The 24,049-nt window shown below is 37.3% G+C and overlaps 1 protein-coding gene across 7 annotated transcripts; it reads left to right on the forward strand.

Annotated features, from left to right (window-relative positions):
• Nucleotides 1–7,872: 7,872 nt before the first annotated feature.
• LOC123775093 (akirin-2) lies at nucleotides 7,873–24,049 on the forward strand. Of its 7 annotated transcripts, XM_045769948.2 has the most exons (7): nucleotides 9,562–9,637; nucleotides 15,313–15,393; nucleotides 18,227–18,321; nucleotides 18,690–18,893; nucleotides 19,492–19,742; nucleotides 22,007–22,169; nucleotides 22,383–24,049. In XM_045769948.2, exons 4-7 carry the CDS (start codon nucleotides 18,704–18,706, stop codon nucleotides 22,391–22,393), a joined length of 615 nt encoding a protein of 204 aa, XP_045625904.2. In that variant the 5' UTR covers nucleotides 9,562–9,637; nucleotides 15,313–15,393; nucleotides 18,227–18,321; nucleotides 18,690–18,703; the 3' UTR covers nucleotides 22,394–24,049. The 7 variants fall into 7 exon arrangements, with proteins under 7 accessions (XP_069175371.1, XP_045625905.2, XP_045625907.2 ...); XM_045769951.2 differs by lacking the exon at nucleotides 15,313–15,393 and having other exon boundaries at nucleotides 9,552–9,637; XM_045769950.2 differs by lacking the exon at nucleotides 18,227–18,321.

A 24,049-nucleotide genomic window follows, 5' to 3' on the forward strand; every position in this document is an offset into this window, starting at 1 on the left:
ACCACAGAAAACGGGAAGCCATGTGTTGCTCAGTTACTATTTACCATTATACTCTATTAGAATTTATTGTATTTATTAGCACAAAAGTCACTATTACTCATAGGTAAACAAGTTTTCCTCATCCCGGTTATTGCTCCGTTAATTCATATGTCATAATGTCAAACGTAGAGACAACCACGACGGCTTATGGGATATGAAATGGTGATCATACTGTAGCCAGACTGTCAGCCAAGGGGCACCCGCGCCACTAGCCCATATGCAATTGACCAAATACTACAACTTCCAATGACGACGACTACAAATGACGATACACGTATGGCATAACAACAGTCCACCCATAAATAATTAGCTAGCTAATAATGCTGGAGAGTTCCTTCAGCCGCCAGAGCTTACGGCAAACACGGATCCCAGCTAGATGAAGCGGGCCTTGGCCACGAGGGGCAACCACCTCAACTTTGCTCCGGCAGACGTCACGAAGATCGATTTTAAGACTTGGTAAGTTCACCTGGGGGAGGGAGGGGAGTGACTAGACTTTTGTCGCAGTGCACGAGGCCCGGCACACCACGCCGCTAGCCGTCGGCACGTATAATAGTGATACACAAAGATTTGGTATCATACACATCGATCAAAGGATACCAGGAGCACGTGCTCCCACAATTGGTACCCTATGGCACAGTTATTAAGTAAGAATCAGGGTAACTGCAGAAGGCCTATTGGCCCATACGAGACAGCTCCAATTTATATCCATCCAATCTCATTCTTATATATGTCTAACCTATGCTTGAAACAATCAATTGGGATCCTACTTTTATTATGTTATGCGGTAATTGGTTCTACAAATCAACAACCCTGTTACCGAACCAGTATTTACCCAGGGTTTTCTTAAATCTAAACTTATGTAATTTATGCCCGAAACGCTTTGCGTAATAGTGGCTTTAGGCATTGTATGTACTAGCTCTACCTATAAGTCAACCAATCCTTGTAAAAATTTATTGTATGTATGTACCTTACCTAAATAAAATTGTATTATATTGTATTGTTATTCCCATTGTTTCGTGTTCTATTTTTCTCCAAGTTAAATATTGTTATTTATTGTTTTGATAAAGGTAGACTAAACAAATTGGAGAAGAATGAAGCCATGAGAATAATCTTGAGATGCCTAAGAAATGCTATGATTGAGTTAATGAGGTTGGGATTGAACTTACAGACTCATGGGGATAGAATTTCAGAGAATTATTTAGTTTCAAGAAGGTACATTGGGTTCATGGAGTACATAATGTTGATGTTTTTACATTCTTGTGTGCTCTGCTCCTGTGCCAGGTAGGTTACGGGCTCACCATAGCCCTTGCTACTTGGAACTTGTTCCGAGTAGCTGAATCTATAACAACAACAATACATTCTTGTGAAGCCGCTAGCACGCATAGTGTTTCGGGCAGGTCCTTAATCTAACAGATAATTATAAGTAGGTAATTTCTGGCAAAATTGAGAAAATGTTAACAGGTACATTGTAAGAAAATTTGAGGGTTATCAGCAGGTACATTGTAGCATAATTTGAGGATTATTTCAAGATATAATGAAGTAAAATATGCGTTCAGTATAACACCCATGATAGAAGATAGCAATGATTAATGGTGAAGTTGTATATATATATGGTGTAGGTACATATATTGGGGGATTGGGTAGCCCAAGATACAGTGCGTGTTTAAAACATGTAAGTAAGTGCAAAGTTTAGAGCGGGTTTAAAGAAATAAATGAAGCTTCGCTGATTAGATTAATGAGAGGCGTTAAACCTAGGTCTAACATCACTGTTAAGGCTCTTTAATATTAGTTATAAAGAGGGCAGTAGTCCTAGTAATAGAAAAAGTTATGATCATCCCTATCCCTAAAGCCAATGGAGAGTACAGACCTGTGTCCTTAACCTCGTGTTTTTGTAAAATGTTGGAGAGGATAATATTAAATAGACTTTTATATATATGTGATCAGCTGTCTAGTAATTTGTTCGGGTTCCTCAAAGGCAAAAGTACCTCTGACTGTATTATTATATGTCTAGATAATGATTACTATAGGATTTTTATTGATTTAAAAGGAGCTTTTGATAAAGCTGATTGATTGATGAAGATTAAGCCACCCAAGAGGTGGCACGGGCATGAATAGCCCGTAACTGAAAAACCTAACAAAGAGGTAATCTTATATGAACTAGCTGGTTTTGGTGTTAAGGGGAGATTATTGCGCTGGATAGGGATTATCTTCACGAAAGGAAGGCTCAGGTGTGGTATCAAGGTTGTATGTCAGGTGTAAGATCTTTTCAGCTCGGCACACCTCAGGGAGGAGTGTTGAGTCCCTCCTTGTTTAATATTCTAATAAATAGGATAGCATCAGAGAGATACTAAAATGATGTAACTCCGATCATATATGCCGATGATATTTTGTTTCAGGGCAAAGATATTTCAAAGGTTCAAACTATGTTGAATAATTTCGTAAATCTGTGTCACCATATGGGACTGGTGGTTAATGAAGACAAAACTAAGTTTGAATGTATATTCAATTAGTGGCTTTTAGTTCAATTAGCGTAATAGTGGCTTTAGGTATTATATGTACTAGCTCTATCTATAAATCCAACATTATGTTTGTAACTCATCTTCTATGTATATACTTTTACCTGAATAAACATTTTGAATTTTGAATATTATAAAACTCGGAGACCTATTATGCTGAAAATAAATGGTAAAAATATAGTTAATATATATATATATATATATATATATATATATATATATATATATATATATATATATATATATATATATATATATATATATATATATATATATTTAAAATATAGGAAGGGAGTACCACCTCTAGCTGGAAAGCTATATATATATATATATATATATATATGTCGTACCTAGTAGCCAGAACTCACTTTTTGGCCTACTATTCAAGGCCCGATTTGCCTAATAAGCCAAGTTTTCCTGAATTAATATATTTTTTCTAATTTTTTTCTTATGAAATGATAAAGCTACCCATTTCATTATGTATGAGGTCAATTTTTTTTATTGGAGTTAAAATTAACGTAGATATATGACCGAACCTAACCAACCCTACCTAACCTAACCTAACCTATCTTTATAGGTTAGGTTTGGTTAGGTAGCCGAAAAAGTTAGGTTAGGTTAGGTTAGGTAGGTTAGGTAGTCGAAAAACAATTAATTCATGAAAACTTGGCTTATTAAACAAATCGGGCCTTGAATAGTAGGCCAAAAAGTGAGTTCTGGCTACTAGGTACGACATATATATATATATATATATATATATATATATATATATATATATATATATATATATATAAATATTTAGGCACATATGTTGGATATACCCCATAAGAGTTTGGAAGCTGTGATGAAAAGACTGTTGGGTCAATTTCGGAAGAGATTACAACCTCTGAAGTTCAAGTAAATTTATTGAGAAAAGGGACATCTCAAAAGGATAGAGTAACTTAGGCTATTTCTACCCTCGTCTATATAAGATCCTTCAAGGGGCTCACAAACCCATACAGTACACAATTATTAATCATATTCTATATTTAACATTCCAATGGTAAACACATGGCATACTGTGAGATCTCTTACTGATTATGCTGCCCCTCTCATGTTTAGGTAAAAGCAGACTAAACTAAGTTGGAGAAGGTACAAAATGAAGCCATGCGCATAATCCCAAGATTATTCTCGTAGCCTAAGATATACTATTACTGAGATAATGATATGATTGAACTTACAGAGTATTGGGAATAGAGTTTCAGGGATAAATGCAGCTTCGGCGATTAGATTAAAGAGAGGCGAGGGAGCTAATGAATTAATCCTCTCAGTTCAAAAGGTGTGAAGAAATGAATTATGCATGTGAAAGCATAATAAGATCCTTATGTTCTAATGATACACAACTTCTGAAGGCTATATAGCCTTATATATATATAAGGCTATATTATATATAATATAATATAATATATAATATAATGGTCGTGTTGCGTGTTCCAGCTCACCATATAGGAGCACAGTACTGTGGTGCGTTGCTCGTGTATTGATTACTCCTTCAATAAATCATTCTGGCGGTGTGGAGGGTCTTCTCCTGGTAGGGAAGGGGGGTAAAGCATGAATTTTTTCCTGCTCCGCCACCATGCAAGACCCTCTCAACGGCTCTTTCCGTCCTTCGACTGCCATATATATATATATATATGTGTGTGTATATCACGAAAATAAACACGTGATTAAGAATGTGACAATGTCAGACCACGGAGGAAAAATGAAACAGGAAATTTCCTTAAGTACTTTCGTATATATATTTGGACCTTCTGAAGATGTATTTAATATACGAAAGTACTTAAGGAAATTTCCTGTTTCATTTTTCCTCCGTGGTCTGACATTGTCATATATATATATATATATATATATATATATATATATATATATATATATGACAATGTCAGACCACGGAGGAAAAATGAAACAGGAAATTATATATATATATATATATATATATATATATATATATATATATATATATATATATATATATATATATATATATATATATATATATATATCCATCTATCAATTCTTGTATCTGTCAATCTATCGATATACTAGATTTACCTCTACCATCCATCCTAAATACCTATCCATGTATATTTTTATTCATCCATCTGCGAGTTCATCTATTTATCAATCTGTCTATCCATCCACCTGTCTGTCCATCTATCTATGTACCTATCCATCTATCTATATACTATCCATCTATTCATTTATATCCATCTATTCATCCATCTATTCATCTATCTATCCATCCATCTCTCAATTCATCTATTCATCCAGCTATCCATATATGTATCCGTCTGTCCATCTATATGTCCATATATCTATCAAAATATATAAATCTACTATCAATCTATCCATCTATCTCTCATGTATTCATCCATCTATTTATCCATTCATCTATACAGGCATCTATCCATCCATCTGGTATCCATCTGGTATCCAAGTATCCATCCATACCTGCTAAATATTAACTCCCTCCACACATTCTCTTGTGTCAACTACATTGATTGATTGATGAAGATTAAGCCACCCAAGAGGTGGCACGGGCATGAATAGCCCGTAAGTGGTGGCCCTTTCGAGCCATCACTAGTATCAAGAGCTGATACTGGAGATCTGTGGAGGTGCAAGTGCACTCTGCGTGACGGGAGATGTCTCCCATGAATGTGTCCAAGATGACGATTAAACCATCCAAAAGGTGGCACGGGCATGAATAGCCCGTAAGTGGTGGCCCTTTTGAGCCATTACCAGTATCAAGAGCTGATACTGGAGATCTGTGGAGGTGCAACTGCACCCTGCGTGACGGGAGATGTCTCCCGGACCAAGTGACTGAAGAGTCGATTGATTGATTGATGAAGATTAAGCCACCCAAGAGGTGGCACGGGCATGAATAGCCCGCAAGTGGTGGCCCTTTTGAGCCATTACCAGTATCAAGAGCTGATACTGGAGATCTGTGGAGGCGCGACTGCACCCTGCGTGACGGGAGATGTCTCCCGGACCAAGTGGTGACCAGATGGTGGGATGCAACTACATTTACAAAACCCTGTTCTTAAATGCAAACCATGCTCTGAAACTCTCCCTTGACAGATGTAATAGGACCCATTATCACCACACCAGAAATAAATATCTCTTTGATATCCCCAGGGCCAAACTTAATCTGTAAACACTCTATGCAAATTAAGGGACCTAGTCTATGGAACTCACTCCCTAGTGAATTGAAAAACTGTAAAACTTTTGCCTTATTTAAAAGCAAAACCAAAAAGTACCTAACTTCATCTTCTTAGTTTCCTACACTGAGCTTTAAATTTGCTCTGTACCTAGTGTTACCCAATCTCCTAATTTTTATGTAATATCAAACAACCTTATCATTGTGTTCATTGCTGTCTTCTTTTATGTGCTAGCCATATGCTGTATTGTGACTACCAATTTTTGTCAACTACCATTCAAGCTGTCATTGCAATCAATCTTATATTGTTTCTGCTGTATTGTGCCTACCAATTTTTGTCAACTACCATTCAAGCTGTCATTGCAATCAATCTTAGCTACCTATGTGCTTTAATATACTGTACCTACAATTTTCTCTCATCTTCTTTTTTTCATTTCATGTAACTGTTATCATTTTTTTGTCTATAAATTTTGCAAGTATTTACCTCCTTAAAATTTTCTTAGATTAAGGACCTGCCCGAAACGCTGCGCGTGCTAGTGGCTTTACAAGACTGTAATTACCATATTTGTATCCTCACATTCCTTATGTACATTCTTGTATATGCATAAATAAATAAATAAATAAATCTATCTGCTGTCTGTCTCTGTGTCTTTGTTTTTCTATCTGTCTCTCTCAGAAGTTTCAAAACGTCATGAAAAACGTTAATTGAAAATGTCCTCTCCTAACCTAACAGACTAAGCTGGAGGACCCAAACAGAAAACGGGACAGTACATCACTTCCGTGAACCGATTTAATTTCATATTACGTCCATTTTGGCCATTTTTGGCCACACGCACAGCGTTTCGGGCAGGTCCCTAATCTAACATATCAGGTAAGATAAAAGGGAACATTGTAGCAAGGTTTTCAAATTCAAAATTCAAATTCAAATTCAAGTTTTATATCAACAGATAACTACAACATAAGGTGACAGTTGCTTACACTGGTAAGGATATATGTCTTGAGTACTAATATTGGGGAAGTGGGTAGTCCAAGATACAGTGTGAGTTTGAAGCACAAGGTAGGAAACTATGAGGATGGAATTAGGTACTTTTTTATTTTACTTTTGAACAGGGCATGGGTTGAATTTTTTTTTAATTTACCAGGGAATTAATACCAAAGGCTGAGCCCTTTTATTTGCATGGAGTGTTTGCACATATTTAATCTGACTCTGGGGATATCAAAAAGATATTTATTTCTGGTGTGGTGCTCATGGGTTCTATTACATCTATCAAGAAAAAGTTTCAAATCAAGATTGGCATTTAGGAATAAGGTTTTGTACATAAAAACGATTCTTCGCGGCAGGGGATCGTATTCCAGGGACCATAGGATTAAGGACTTGCCCGAAACGCTACGCGTACTAGTGGCTGTACAAGAATGTAACAACTCTTGTATATATCTCAAAAAAAAAAAAAAAAAAAAAAAAAATGTAAATAGCACATGAGAATGTGTGGAGTGTATGTTAAGGGACTTTAATAGAGGGGCTGTGTGTTGTCTAAAGACAGTTTATTATAGTTCTAATAATAGCAATCTAATTGCAGATTTTTGCTCAGTGCTGATAGGCTTGAGGTAATTTGCAGTGGTTGAACCCCATGCACAGATACCGTATGTATGATAGGGGTAGATTAGTGCGTAGTATAATGAGAGTTGTATATAGATAAATAAAATAAATAAAATAAATAAGATAATAAAATAGAGAAAAAGATGCAAGGATCTTCAAAGCAAATGGGGGGGAAGCCTTCAATAAGCCGCCGGCTTCCTGTCCTCGTCGAGCCTACTAGGGGTTAGTGGCCCTCAGGTAAATCAGGTATGTCAGGTTTGTAGCGTTGTTAGTCAAGTGGCCCTCAGCTGTTCCGAGTATAAGAGTTAACGTAGTTCTGGTGTAACAAGAGAACAGTACACAGTAGAACAACATGAACATCATAACAGCATGAACAAGCCACAGGCGCGGCGCCAGACAATGGAAAAGTTAAGCTGTAGAAGTTAACCAGGGGGACAGGTCAACGGTCACGAGGTGGTCAGAGTTGATGCCGTCATGATAATCTAGAGGGATTAACTCCTCCACATCACATGCAAGCCCTCAGGTTCAGCTGGGGAGCAGATCATAGCCAGACACAGTATAGTGGAAGAAGCCCAAGAGGACGGTGTGGGTGGACACCGGGAGAGAACATCATTTTGAGGAAATTTGTGGAACGCCATTTGAGTAAGTACGGCTCTCTTGAACTGAAGCACCTTATCAGTAATTTATTCTTTGCCTCTGTTAGGGAATATAGTTAGGAAAGTGTCTATTTAATTGTTTCAAATATAGTCATATATTGTCAAGTGTCATTCCAGTGTGTATTAATGGTTCCTAAACAGTCTTTCATTCATAAACAGGGGGTTTGGCGGGTGCATGGAATCACTTTTGAGTATTTGATTGGAGGACGGGCTGCGACCGCTGGATATAATGGACTTGCAGCCCGTCCTCCAAAAGACCCAAAAGTGATTCCATGCAACCTCCAAACCCCTGTTTAAGAATGAAAAACGGTTTACACACGACTCACAGCTGATTTCGTTCGAACATTTCCGGAACAAGTGCTTCACTGAAGAATTGTGTGATTGATGAAGATTAAGCCACCCAAGAGGTGGCACGGGCATGAATAGCCCGTAAACGAATTGTGTTCGAACTACAACGCTATAAATGCTTCACCCACGTACTACAAATACAAATAATCGCCAACATAACCTAAACACCTAACCTAACCTAACTTATACCTATATATATGCACAATATGCTAATTTATAATATTAATTTATATTTGACAAAATTCCCGATTTGAATAAACAGCATGTACAAATTTATGAATGCGTCTGTGGGGTCGACCGCTGGATGTAATGGACTTGAGTCGAGGCGAGACGTGTCAAGACTCATTTGATTATTAATACATCGTGATTACACAGACTAAGGCAACAAAAGCATGTAACAAGCAGGCAATTTGACTAGACTTAGGTAATTCTATCCTGTTTACGTAAAAATCACAAAGCTCAATCGGGAATTTTATAATCTGTCGACAGTGAAATTCCGAACGCTGAAGGATTAGAATTAATTATCTTCATATGTTAGGATTTTGTTTAGATCTAAAATCTATATATGACAGAAGTAAACACCCATTACAGTCTGACACGGTAATTACCAAAATTAGACTGGGATATCATTATACAATTGTAGCAATTGCAGTTATAACAGCGGAACTCTGGTATGTGAGGAAGCTGTGACGAGATCGACAGCCTAATAATATACAGCTTTATGTTAATGGATGCCCAGTTAGTAATGGTTTTAGACCAACTGGTATGATATACGTAAAACTTTGAAACTATTTCATTCCCAATAATATCTTAAGTGTATTAGGCCTACGTTAAACAATTGGTAGCTTGAATTTATATCTCTTGCATCTCTCGATATCAAATTATATTGAGAGATGGAAATATTAGGTGAACAGATTGTTTGTGAAACTATGTAATCCCTTTTATACATTAGCTGATTAGGGCAGTGGCACAGTGCTTTATACTTACTATTATTAAAGCAACAAATAAAGCATTCCTCTTGAAAATCGAACTTTTGGCTGGTTACGCCCATCCTGTTTTACCGAAATACAGAGAGCTCATCAAGCCGTTATCTAATATTTTTTATATTCAATAATGTTAACCTATTTAATAAGTACCCTGAGGAGTTTTCTAGGGAAATATTTGAGCATTTTGACGAGAGAGGAGAACCAAGTGGCCGGCGCAACTATCTGCCATTGTTTAGGGACGGCCATATTGGATCCTCGTCACTCGAGGCTTCTCTCCCTCCCTTCCTATTCCACTAGCTCAGGTAGGCCACGGAGACTTACTTTTGCATCAGGCTAAAGTGTCAGTGTGTCCTGGGTCATCGTGAAGTGTGAACGCGGCGATTATAATCTGTAAATAGCGAAGTCTGGACGTGTTTCATATTGCTGTAGCTTCATTATTCATTCATTTTTTTTTTGTAAGTAGCGAGTATAGGAAAAACGACATGGTGATAAGCAGGGTATATGAGCGTCATCTGTGGTAGGTGAGGGTATTGATTAAGAAGGTGAATAATGGTGGGAGAGCCAAGTTGACTATTATTGTTGTAGTTAAGAGGGCAGACACCCGTCAGCCTGGGGCCAGTGGCGCTGTTGACCCTCCTCCCTGCCCCCAGCACCCTGCCCCTCCTCCCTACCCCCAGCACCCTGCCCCTCCTCCCTACCCCCAGCACCCTGCCCCTCCTCCCTACCCCCAGCACCCTGCCCCTCCTCCCTACCCCCAGCACCCTGCCCCTCCTCCCTACCCCCAGCACCCTCCTCCCTACCCCCCCCCCCACCATGCTCCGGGCTATATTCCGGCCAATATCCTCTTATGTTAAGGTTTTCAAACTAATTTAATTTAAATTTATAATTTTTTTGTATATACTGTACAGTATTTTAAAAACAAGGTAACATGGATGACTTATTCAAGAGTTATTGTTTTGTCTCGAATGATTCCTTGTGCTGTGGTTATGTTTGTCTTGGCTCTAGACAGTCACGTGTAGCTGGACTAATAACACCATTATTACTTGTTCTTATTTGGAGAGCACGTTTGCATTGTTATTTGTGTCAAAAGATTGTCAGAATAAAAAAAAGTGTGCTATGTAAGGTACAGTTATTTTGTTAACCTTAATGTGGTTCATTGGTATTAAAAAAAAAATAAAAAAAGTGTACTACAGAAATTCCAAACCAGATTTTCAAACGTTCAATTGGTGTATCATGTATAAAAATCATCTACTGTTTGGGGTCGTGCACAGGAAAGTTAGGTTAGTGTAGCAGGTGGCCGATTAACAGTCACTTTCTCCACCTCAAAACTGAAAACATTTCTTATCTCTAGGTAATAGTAGGGAATGAAGGCTTCAGTTGTATAGGTTCGTATCGGTGCAGAGAACGAAACAAAGAAACTGCCGGGGATGTGAATATAATCCATTAACACTGCAACAGGGGAAGGGAACTATTAGGAGAAAGTGCCAAGCCATTACGACTGTGTAGCATTTGGGGTGGATCAGGGTAAGGATTTGGGATGAGACGGGGGGGAAGGAATGGTGCCCAACCATTTGAATGGTCGGGGATTGAACGCTGACCTGCATGAAGCGAGACCGTCGCCCTACTGTCCAGCCCAAGTGGTTTTGCAACACTGCAACAAGACGAACCTTACAGAAACGTTTGAAGTAATATTATAAAGCTAAATTTGATTTGATTTGGTGCATACTTTTGGTGAATTATGTATTTAATCACCAAATTTTTAGGGGTTATAGGCTATGTAATTTCCCATTTGTTTTCAGGCAGATGTACTGTCCTTAAACTCTAGGAGGACACTGGGATAAATATTAAAAGATGCATTATAAGTATTAAAAGGGTTTGCCAAAATCTACAGGTTCTTGTTCCCAGACATCAAAACAAAGTGCAGTGCAACCCCAATTATCCAGGTTAATTAGTACCTCTTGTGTCCAAAAAAAAAAACTGGAAATCTGGATAATTGAAGGAAAGACCATGTAAAATCCTTGGGGCTAGTTCAAGCTGGCTGTATTTTAACATTTTCTCAGTTTTTTGTAAATTAGTTTGTGCTTTTATAAATAATCTGATTCTCCAATTCTCACTTTGATGTGAGATCATGGATGTAGTTAATGGGCTAAGAAAATTAATGTGAGATCATGGATGTAGTTAATGGGCTAAGAAAATTAAGATTACCTCGCAGTCTATATTTGAAGTCGTCTGTATTGCATCGACCAAAATACTCTCTCATATTTTAAGTAGTACTTGTATTCGTATTTGCTGTTAATTACTGCTCCTGGCATTATAACTTAATTTTGAACAGTTATTATGCTGTTATATATATCATTATTAATACATTCACTATTTTATTTCTTACTGTATAGTAAAGTACAGTATTATGGAAGGGTTGATATAACGAAGTGATTGAGGCAGAGCTGTGTGCACAATTTATTTGCAATACAATAACGTAAGGGATCGAGACACATGGTAGGAAATGCGCCTTAAATTTAAGGAAGACTAGAATAATTGGCGTAATTGGTGAATACTATTATTTTCATACAGCTCTTCAATCTCCTCCCATAAAGTTTATACAATATTGTTGAAATGTAAGTGGACATGTTCAAGTTGGACTAATTCCTTTAGGAATTACCAGACCCACAGGGCTGTAATGGATGCTGTATATGGGAATGTAGGCTGGTACAAGCAGCTGCCTTTTTAGATCATGTTATCACAAGACAAGCCTGACCCCAGCCCAGACTCTGGCAATAGGAGAACTTACATTACCTATAACAATACAGATAATTACGGTAGTACTAGCAAATTATAGGCAATTAGAAAAACAAGATGTTATTATTTTATAAGTATGGATTGATTATTAAAATACCTGTGAGAGGGAATGTTAGGTGGCAGTTCCTGCTTCCCTGCCATTCTCCCAAGTTAACCCACACCACTTTTCATAAGGATATACTATTTAAAGCTAAAAAAAAAATTCTCAATTACATGATATTTATTATTCTCTTAATAATAGGCATTCTGTTTGTACCATCAATCATGTTACTTAGGATGACATAAGAGGTATAGTAGCCAGAGGCATGTAAACAAGCAAAATGGAAGTTAGTCATGGCTGGTGAACACAGCTGCTGCCAATGTCATTCTTTTAGTGACGATCTGCCACTCCTGTAGTCGTGTACAATTTTTTTCCATGGCATTCATGAATGCAAACATTATTAAACATTTATTTTATACCTGTATTTCATTTCTGTAATGGGAAGGTATCTTGTGTAGGCTTATTTCATTAGATAAGGATTTTTTCCCTTACTAGGTAGTATAAAAACTATCCAGTTAATGGGGCTGCACTACATTAATTGGACGTGTTCCAGTTAATGGTATATAGAATCAGATGCTTATATTTCTGGTTACCCTGAAAATCCAGATAATCGGGGTTTCACCATGTATCCAAATGCATTGAAAATATAGTACTGTACTACCGAATCATGCCAAACGCAATGCTTTCCTACATTTTAATATCAAACCTTATGATATTAGAAACATTCTTTATGAAAAAGAGATTGAAAAGATTAATTTACATTCTCTAGAAACACACACACACACACACACACACACACACACACACACACACGGTAAGGGTTTACATGACTGATTTTATACCAATAGATGAAGGGGAATATAAATATAGATACTGTAGATAAAAATAAAACACAAAATGGATACGTTTATATTCGAGAAAGACCTGGGTAAATACTAGTTTGGAAACAAGTACCATATTGTTGTATATTTAGGGAACGAATTACCAGGTAACATAAGATATGAGATTGCTGGATTTTTTTTCGGGTGCAGGTTAAACAAATATGAATGTATTTGAGTGGCTATAAATAGGAGCCGACTATTGTGGCAAATGGGCCACGTGCAGTTTCCTTTGTTATGTTCTTGAAGATCAGTGGATTCTAAGGAATGAGTCACAAAACATGTGGTGCCGAGTTGGTAGTTAGAAGAACCGAAGTTGATAAACCTGGTGCATCACTAATTCGGTTCCTCTTATCAACCACCATTTTGAGACTTTCATTTGATAAGCAATGTAAAATAATAGATTGTTAGCACTTCAATGTGGGGACTTGGGAGACTGACTGTAAGATTGCATATAGTAAGTTTGGAATCCCTGGTATGGATATACACTACTTTACAAAATACTATTCTTTTGCCTCGTAGCATATGGACCTCATACTTAATCCTTGTGTACCTTTTTCATTCGGTGATTCTCCGGCAGTCTATTATGCCCATTACACTGCAGTGTAGTGTGTCACCCAGTCCATAATTCTATAGTACTTGTCAAAAGTGTGTCTCCCTACTCAAGATGACGGGTACTTATGGCAAAAAAACGATCTTGTGGTTGAAAGTATTGACAGGTATGCTCTGGGTACATGATGTCAGTGTGTGTTACCTCCCTGAGCCACACAACTGGGATGCTTAGCAGCCCTCGGGCACTTACAGTGAACGGATGTGTTGCACATCTCGTTTTCGCACCTTGCTATGTTTTATGGTACTTATTGTACCATAATGGTACAATTGTTTATGGTATTTATTGGCTTATTTATTGGCTTTATTTATTTATTGGCTTATGGTATTTATTGTTCTTATGGCATCTGCCAAAGAAACCAATGCTCAGATCATTTGTTTCAAGGAAGCATACCACCAGAGTATGGAAATAAGTCGAGTGTTAGGTGTAGCCAAGTTGACATGTCGAGGTATTGTGTGCACTTCCGAGTTGGAAACACTGGTGACACCATAACATGTTATCATTGGCTTTTCTCCACTTTTTGTAATTGAAAGACTTGCAGTATACAATACACCATTTAGCAATATTATGCACAACTGGCAGTGCACTTCTACCCTCATGTCCTTCACTGTATTTCCTCCTTATTTTCTTCTCCATGACCAGCTTTAATCTGTCAGTAAAAATTCTGTATTTCTTAAATTAAAAGGCCAGGCACAACTTGCATACACACTACTTTTTCTTCCACAATATGTTGCCCAGACCATACACTAGAAAGTGAAGGAACGACGACGTTTCGGTCCGTACTGGACCATTCTCAAGTCGATTGTGTATCAATAATACACGATAATTAATACACAATATTACTTCCACAATATATTACTGAGCATTCATTCCTTTTCTTCTCAATAGCCTCTTGACATTTTGACTGTAGATGGGTATTGACTGTACCTCTTCTCTCTCTTTTATCATTTATGTATAACCATATGTCTTCTATTTTTCTTTTCGTATACTGTACAATGTTTTACTTAATATATCTTGAATTGTTATACAGTACTTTTGTTCTTTGCAACTTTCTTAAAACCTAGCACTTGCTATACAGTGCGGTATTCGTCCTCTGATAGAAATGCCCATCTCCCACTTACCCTAATTTTGCAAGCATTTCATAATGATGTGATGCCATACACATTCATCTCTCATGTAACATGTTTATCTGTAATTACTGTACTTGTGTAACACATATTCTAATCATATAAATTGTATCATAATTATAATAAAGTAATTGCATTTCCGAAATTAACTTTGCAATTGTCTCAGAATATAAAACAATGAAGAAGAAAAAAAGTATGATTTACTTGACGATGCTTTGAATTTGTGACTTGTGATATTTGCATTGGCTTTCCATATTTTGTAAAATATCAAATATCTAGTGCTTCCATTTTTATTTAGTGGTACCGAATATTAAGCACTGTATTGTACAGTATATTAAAAACATGAATACTTGGAAATAGTATTGGTTTGGAAGGCTCAGATTTGACATTTGGAATATTTATAGTGTATTAATATGTTAAAGCTCGAGACATTTGCTATATTTTCTCAAACTTTGGCGTTATTGCTACTAGTGTTATAATAAATGTGAAAACTTGTTATTGTGCATGTTGTTGTTCATATTTTTAGTGTACTAAGGGATAGCGACGCTGAACAGCATTGTGATGGCGGAAGACAAAGTATACAGTGGCGCCTCTAGCTGATACTAAGGTACCTATCTTATCAAAATATTAAAAAAAATCATCTTTATAATAGTAATAATAAGTATTTTTGTGGTCTATGTATTTTTCCTTGTCTTTTAATAGAAATGTCTGTCGAGAAAGAATTTAACATTATTTCTGGGCCGGAACCAGGTTACTCCTGTGTTTTGGCTTTAGTACCACAGAGCTATTTACAAAACTATCAGGAATCTAAACATACATTAAACAGGTCTACCAAACACCAGGATCAGAATGTTGGAGAGCAAGTGGATCCTAGAGCAACCTCGAACCCAAGTAAAACCATCCAAACAAAGCAAAACAATCGACTGTACATATCTTGCCCAGATTTTATCATACATATAAAACCCAGACAATAATTGTTTAAATCATCATTTAATGATAACTGAAGTCCCCCTAGGAATCTATATTGAGGTTATTTTGAGATTTCGGGGCTTAGTGTCCTCGCGGCCCGGTCCTCGACCAGGCCTCCACCGCCAGGAAGCAGCCCGTGACAGCTGACTAACTCCCAGGTACCTATTTACTGCTAAGTAACAGGGGCATCAGGGTGAAAGGAAACTCTGCCCATTGTTTCTCGCCGGCGCCTGGGATCGAACCTGGGACCACAGGATCACGCGTCCAGTGTTCTGTCCCCTCAGCCACTGGCTCCCTTTGGGATCGGCAATAGATGAAAATCAAAGGCTAAGGGTTAAGATGAACAATACTTGTGACATGTGGATGTGGTGCAATCGGCCCCACATTTCCTGTGATGTAAAGGAAAGTGAATTTAGTGTACCCTTCTTCCCAGATGTCTTCATACTGTATTCAATGCAAAACTAGCAGTGTATCTAGTGTCTGCACCTGCCCAGACCCCAGAAATAAAGGCAGGCTTGTCTTGCTGTGTGCAGCATTAGAAGAATAAATGGGGTATTGAAGAAGTTGCTATTGGTTATGGATTCATAAAGAGAGAAATGTTATGTTTATGAAGCAAAGTTAAAAAGAAATGAGCATGAGGAGTGAAATGGAATACTGTATACAGTGGACCCTTGATTTACGAATTTAAGCCGTTCCAAGAGACGATTCGTACACCGAAGGTTCGTAAACCAAAACTAATTTTCCCATAAATACTGTAATGTGAATTGAATTAATCCGTTCCACATGTCCAAAAATACTAACTTAATACATTTTATACAGAATACTACTCATATTTTACTTCACCTTACCTTTGAGGACTCATGTTGGCGTATGGAAGACGGTGAGGAAGTGTGGGGGGGGGGGAAGAGAGGTGTTGGTGTTTGGAAGGGGAGTCCCCTTCCATTATAACATAATTAATTGAGGACATTTCTGGGGTACTCTGTTTTGTAGGCATACCACTAGGACCTGGTTATGACTCACTGCTTCCTTGTCTTACTAAGAATCTGTCTAAAGACGCTTGTTTTTCCTTATGTTTTAACACTTTTTTGTTATGAGACCTCACATTGTCATTAAAAAGGCTAATGCTGCAGGCCGTTGCCACAAACTGAATAGCAGTGCTGTTAGCTCATGCTGTGTGCACCAGCCTTGGTTGCTCACTCAGTACTGAGGCCCTCACACCCGGGAATGTTGCCAACAATATATACTTTTTTTTAAATTGCATCTGTTTACTAGAGCCCTGAGGAAACTGATGTGAACCTCGTGTAGTCGCGGGAGTTTTGAATCCTACATTATACCTATGAGCGCCCTAAGGCACTGTGCAGAGTTAACACTTTCACACAGCCGCGTCGTAAATAAACGACGCGTATTTTCATTTGAAAGTTCAAGTGTAGGTCCAGAACTCGCCACCACACAAATTTTATACTCTCTTTAGCTTTCTGACCTCGATTTTTGTGCTACGTCGTTAAATTTGGTATCAAATTGTTCGCAATAGAATAGAATGCTGTAAAGGAATATCTGCGTATAAGACCATACAAATCTCGCTCTCCTATATTTTAGACCCACCTCACAATGCTAGGTAGCCCATGCATTGCCTGAGAGCTCACCACTCCAATGTTTATTCTCTTTTCTGCTTTCTCACCTCAATGTCCATACTACATCGTTCAAATTGGTATCAAATTGTTCACAATAGACTGCGTAGAGATATTTGCATATAAGAACATGAGTCTTACTTTTCTATACTTTCGGTGAAAACACAGTACAGTATCCTTTTCCTCGTACGTATTTCTTTCAATACTTTCGTCGTGGATTGACTCCGTTCTTGATCAGTATCAATCTGGAAGTCAATTTGCAGTGTTTATAAAGCCGGTAACAACAAATACCCAAGATAAAATAACCGGAATGGGGGAACCTTTTGACTCTAGGGAAGGCCGCGGCTGTCACGGGAACAGAGAGCCTCTAGCGTGCGTGGGCACCTACTTGGCGGGGTCAGGGTGCTACGTGGGGTATACAGAGTATGGTAGTATGGGGTTTGGTATGGTATGGGGTATACAGGCAGAAGTTGGAGCTCATTTTAAAAGTCCCATAGAATTCGGACAATAAATGAAATTTTTACAAATTTTTTAAATTGATGCCAGTTGTCATCAGGCATACTTGGTACATATTTTGGTTCCATGACGGAATATGCGACATCGGGCAGCGAAAGTATTTAAACATTTTTTCTTCAAAGGTATCTGAAAGTTTTGACTGCTACACTTTAAGAAATATAATTTGCAACTTAAATGTTTTAACAAACACTCGGCCCATAGTGGTTTTTGTGTTGTGCTTTAATGACATGGAATTTTTGTAATATTATTGGTTAAGATCTCATACTGTATCTATGTTTAAACTAGTACTTGGAGTATATTGGAAGTTATTGCATTTTCCTGCTTTAGGTTGGTGGCAGCACCTGTTGCACCCCTGTTAGGAGAAAAATTTGTAGTATGCTGCGAGATTGTTTGGACTTCTGTATGATTTTTACTGAATTACGGTAAGCGTGCCTTTGAGTGTGAAGAACAAATTTTCATACTGTTTATATAGCGCTGTACCCGTGTTGAACTGAAATGCAGATTAAAATTAAATATAGTGCCAGAGAGAGGTGCTAAGTGCCTGTGTTGTCAGAGCCCTTCTGTGTAGAATGGACCCATCCACTGTATATAATCATGTACAGTGTGTCAGTTGCTGTGACGAGGTTATAACCAATACAGTGCTGTATATTGATCTCGTGTCTCGGTTATGATAGCATTTATCAGTATTGTATGTATTTGTATATAAAGTTGATTTATACATGAGATGACCCTAAGAGGTTCAATTTTAGGATGCTTTATGACAAGCTAAAGTCCAGCATCTTTTGAACAGGGTACACTTGAAGAATGGCATGTGTAACACTCAAACGATCGCTGGAGTTTGATCCCCTTCACCACGGAAGTTGCACTCCTCGACCACACAAGAGACGACGATGTGTGCCTATGTGTGTGTCGCCCCAGAGTGCTGCTGCAGCCACTGCGCGTCACACAGAGTCACAGTCACCATTTGCCGAGGTCACACCAACTCTAACCCCAGGTAACTATTATTTCTTATTTCAATTACTTGTTTGAACTTCTGTATGATTTTACTGAATTACGGTAAGCGTGCCTTTGAGTGTGAAGAACAAATTTTTATAATGTTTATATAGCGCTGTACCCGTGTTGAACTGAAATGCAGATTAAAATTAAATATAGTGCCAGAGAGAGGTGCTAAGTGCCTGTCTTTTTATGTTAATATTTTCCCTAAATTGTTAAAAACTTTTCTGGAGTCATGTCTAGAAATCAATTTTCTCTTTAAAATTCACAAATCTTTGGTTGGATCTTTCCTCTTCCACTGCACGAGCCTTTCTCAGACACATACAATCTTGGTTGGGGCTTAGTCTTTACAGTCATCATAATGATAGCCAGGCTCTGGTCTTCTATTTAGTAGTGTGCATGGTTTGGTTTGGGCTTTTGTGGCATTTGGCGTCACCTAAAAAAGGGCATTTCATTACACTTGACATCATTTTTTAAAGCTAGGCCAGTTGAAACTTCAAATATTTAAAATACTCATCAGAGAGATTATGCATAAGCATGTACTGTAGTGTAAATTAGTTCAAATGTCATATGATCTACTTAAGTAATGGTGATTACAGAGCAAATTGCACAAAATGTTCGGGAAGAGATCCGTCGGCTGAAACGCCGCAAGATCTTGCAATGTGGCGAGCGTAGTATGGAGTGCGAGGGGGGCTATGAATCTCCAGCTTCCCCACCGTCTCCGCCCTCCCTGGCCTGTCCTACCTCACCATCGCCTGCATCAACATCCGCTGCAGGAGTATCATCTCATCATCACCACCATCACCAGTCTTCTCTTGGGAAGGATAAACCTCTGTTCACATTTAAGCAGGTACAGTGTATCTAAAGTTATTACCATATAGTAATACAGTAGTATATAAAAGAGCTTTATTTACCAAGACCATAGCAAAAGCATTTGCATGTGTGTTCAATGTATCAGTAGTGTGGAATACAAATTTTTTTTTATATTAAAATGCATGTGAGAAAAAGCTGCTATATATATTAGTACAAGAGGAAAAGGTACTTTAATCCTTTGGCTACCCTAAGTGATAACATTCAATAACAGATAATAACAATCTATTAATGGGAAAAACTCCCTAAAATGCATTAGCTCCTAACTGTGCACCCTAAATTAGGCCAATTTCCTGGTGCACATAAAAACGTTTTAAACATTATTTTTCCTTTATCTTAAAACATTGCCGTCGGGAGTGGGGAAATATTTATCATTTTATTTTGGCTATAGAGAGGTGAAGAAATGTTGATGACATATTCTAAGAAGTAATTTTCAAGTTAATTATTTGTAGTAGATTTCTCATCACTAATATCTTTCAGCTCCATAAAAGTTCTTGAAGTTTTGCATGGTTTCAGTGGTTTCTAGCATGGGCATCGGTCAGTGGATAGTGATGCACTTGACATGGTGCCTATCTTTTTGATAAGGCCCACAAAGGAAGCTAAGGCTTTCAGGATTTTTTCCAATATTGCAAACAATTGCCTGAGGCAATTGCCTCCACAAAATCAGAGGCAGGCACTTGAACAAAAGCTGTGGCATCTTGAAATGAAAACAAATAATAGAATTTGGTTATAAATGCACTCAAAGGCTTTTCCAAGGACCCAGCTCTTTCTTTTGGTGTAGCATCAGTCTACGAAAATCATAAAAAATATGATTCGAGTCGTGTTAATAGTTCCATTCATATCGTAATATTTTCCGTGCCCGGTGGGACATTACACTAAAAATAAAATTTCACTTAATCTGTCATATGATGGATAACTTTTCCCATAGATCTGTGAACCCTTCACATGTGGAAATAGCTATCAGAGAGATGGTGGAATATTATTAAATGATACAGTACTTGGTTCTCCTTTATGGCAAATTATTTTGTTTACAAACATTTAGAAAATCCATATATTATGTATGATCTTAATTTGTTTATATTTATATCTAAACACTTGGTCATTAAATTACAGAAAACAAAATGTTTACAAGTATGGAATGAATACAATACTTTAGTTGGGTTGTTGTTGTTTTAGATTCAGCTACTTAAGAACAAAAGTTCCAAAGTAACACGGGCTATAGTGAGCCTGTAGTGGACTTACCTGGCACAGGAGCGGGGCTGTAACTCTCCTCTTTAGCTGGGATACTTTGCAAAGAGATGAGGAAATAACTGCTGACAGTGGCCAAAAGTAACTTTGATTCCTTATTCAACTTGTTTCTATAGTTTTCGTTACTCTCTAAAAACCCTCACATGATAAGCAACTGGTATAAGCTAAATTGAAAAGATTGTAGGGAAAGCTGTCATGAAGATGATTTATGTATAAGTGGTCCACATCATGTGATAAGTTAATGAGTGGTTCTCTGGCAGGAAAATTTTAGAGTAATTATACTCTTGAAAGTACAGCAAAGCCAAGATGTCTGCCTCCTTAAATTTTATCACAAATTAATCTATGATCAAATTTGTCATCTGAACATAAAATACATAGAAGCAATCAAGAAATACAAATTATGGGTCCTCACAATTTCATACCCATTTCATGAAAAGAGCCAGCAGAAACCAATTACAACTCGGGAGGTTATTGGTAACACTACTGTCACCATTACTTCACTGATATAACCCTATAGAAGGGCATGCAATTCAGTTTTACTAAGGACATGGGCAAGTAGACAATACCGTTTATGAGAGAGATGTTCAGACCCATTGTAAAGAACAAATTATTTTAATACCCTAAAGCAATATGCCTTGGAAATGTCAATTGTTGTCATCCATTTTGTCATAAAAGAATGAGCCTAAGTAAATCTGCAATTTACTCGCTTAGAAATAATTATTTGGCAAAGCAGGTGAGTAAATCCTGCCTGCAAAGTGTGTTACAACTTTAGATTTGTAGAGACGAAGTTGTACTCGAGTTGTACAGCACATAGGCATTCCATATGGTCATGTTCTCAGTTCTTAGCTCAGTTTGAAAATGAATGTGAATATTACTTGTAAGTTGTTTCTTTGTGCATCCTATACATGTTGAAAAGTTTTATCAATGATGATGATATTCATGCTTTGTGATTACACACCAAAACAGTTGTTTGTAATAAATAAAAATCTTTTACAGGTGAATCTGATTTGTGAGCAGCTACTGCGCGAACGTGAAGTGAATATCCGAGAGGAATATGATAAAGTCTTGGCCTCCAAGCTTGCCGAGCAGTATGATTGCTTTGTACGTTTTACTACAGATCAGATACAGCAAAGGCTCTCTCAAGCAGCTCTTCCCAGCTGTAAGTATAGTTTTATTGTGAAATTTTTGTTACACTTCAACACATGCATGATCAGATATCATTTTCTTGGTGTGCTTGTGATTTGTCATATTTAGTTTTTGTATTTGTCGTATTTATATTTTACTATCAAAATTTTTTCATGGCATTTTTATCTCACTTTTCAAACTATTTATTTGATGAGAATCAAACATTTTATTTATTTTTTTTTTTCAGATCTTTCGTAAGACTATGCTGTTTTGAAATGGACTATGTGCCTTTGGAGGTACAAAGAATGAAAAAGATTGGGAAAGTATTTCCCTGGAAGTGTGAACTTTGTATATAGGAAGTATCTCAAGATTTGGAAGGATTCTGTGTTTAGGAAAAAAAAGTGTAATAACTGGTTGCTGGATGAAATGGATATAAACCTCATTTCGGTTTGATAGTGCCAAGAGATGTGTTTGGTATGAAGGTGTTAAATCAATATATCCATATCATTCAAGGCTGTACAGTGGACTTGGGTTAGCCTGGACATGAACTCAAGTTTTACGTACATAACAGCAGACAAAAGTTAGGAGGGACTTACACGGCAACCAGAAGTGGCAGCTTCAGTGAAAAGCGCAAGTTAACTTGTGGTGCTCATTCTGTGTGGCATTCCTCAACTGTTGTGTGTACATACCTTCTAACCATTCAGTTGCCTTTCACACTTTTCTTGCTTTGAGTGGATACTTTGTGGAGAGAAACTCAGTGATACATCATACCTGATGCATAGAGCTGGTATCTTAAAACTACCCACCAGAAAAGTTGTGATAACCTGTTGAGAATTCATCTAGTACAGGAAGACTGCCTCAGCTGCAGTCACATTGCCTTTATGTGAATAGTAAACTAGGGTAGTGCTCCAGATTGCCTGTTTTTATGTTTGCATCAAATTACTTTTGGCCAGCTTCTCTTTTTAACTTGTATGTTATTGATACATGTGACTTGAAAGTAGATTCAATAAACTTGTAAGTTTTTAATAGAAAGGAGATACCCTAGTAATGTCTTCCTGTATTAGACCCTAAAATAACTTGCTCCTCTCATTAGAGGGGCAGTATTAACCCACCATACAAATCATTATCTCGCCTATGCTGTTTTACTAGAGATCTGTTGTATGATAATTTACTTATGGGTGTTGTCTAATGTGGGTAATATGTACTCTTAGGCATAATAAGGTGTTAGGTTCAAAGGGTTCAATTCTGCTGCTGCAGAGCTAGCCCGTGTAAAGTGAGAGAGGAAGTAGTGTTAGTTGCAATGAATCTTGACGTGATTGTTTCACCGTATGAATTTACAACTAGTGTAGTTTAAGTTTTTTTATAATGTACTGAGACTGGGTGGTCTCATTGTGTGTACAGTGCACGTTTGAAAGCAGGACTTTGTATGCTACATATTCATTGTCAAGCATTGTTGAAGCAGTCAATCTGCATTTATATACAATACTTGATGATATTTTGGGTTTTGTAAGGAATCAGTACATTTCATTTCCTTAATTTTATCTTTCATGGAAGTCTGACATTTGTGTAGCTGTTCTTTACTCTCCTCTTATTCTAGAGTCATATGTATCACGTTCTTAATGTAATTTGCTATTGTAAACAATTATGCTTTCCATACAAATAGCAAAATTATCAGAAATAAAGGCAATTGATGCATTATTTTAGATTCTGCAAAATAAACATTCAGTATTGTTACCTTGGCTTTGCTGTCTACAGTTTTAATTTTATAAATAGGAAATCTTTGTTACTAAGTTAGCTGAACATACTGTTGCATGAGCTCTTGAAGTAAGGAGTAATTGTTTATTTATTTTCTTGTTCTCACTTTTTTACTGTACTTGTATTATTAAATATACTTGTTAATGGGAAAGTACGGCA

Source organism: Procambarus clarkii, chromosome 92 (genome assembly GCF_040958095.1).
Source record: "Procambarus clarkii isolate CNS0578487 chromosome 92, FALCON_Pclarkii_2.0, whole genome shotgun sequence".
NCBI classification, from domain to species: Eukaryota; Metazoa; Arthropoda; class Malacostraca; order Decapoda; family Cambaridae; genus Procambarus; species Procambarus clarkii.

Coding starts and splice junctions, on each gene's coding strand:
- LOC123775093 (XM_069319270.1), top strand. CDS start 18,704: ATGGCATGTGTAACACTCAAACGATCGCTGGAGTTTGATCCCCTTCAC. Junction 18,894..19,491: donor CACACCAACTCTAACCCCAG/GTAACTATTATT, acceptor TGGTGATTACAG/AGCAAATTGCACAAAATGTT. Junction 19,743..22,006: donor CTCTGTTCACATTTAAGCAG/GTACAGTGTATC, acceptor AATCTTTTACAG/GTGAATCTGATTTGTGAGCA.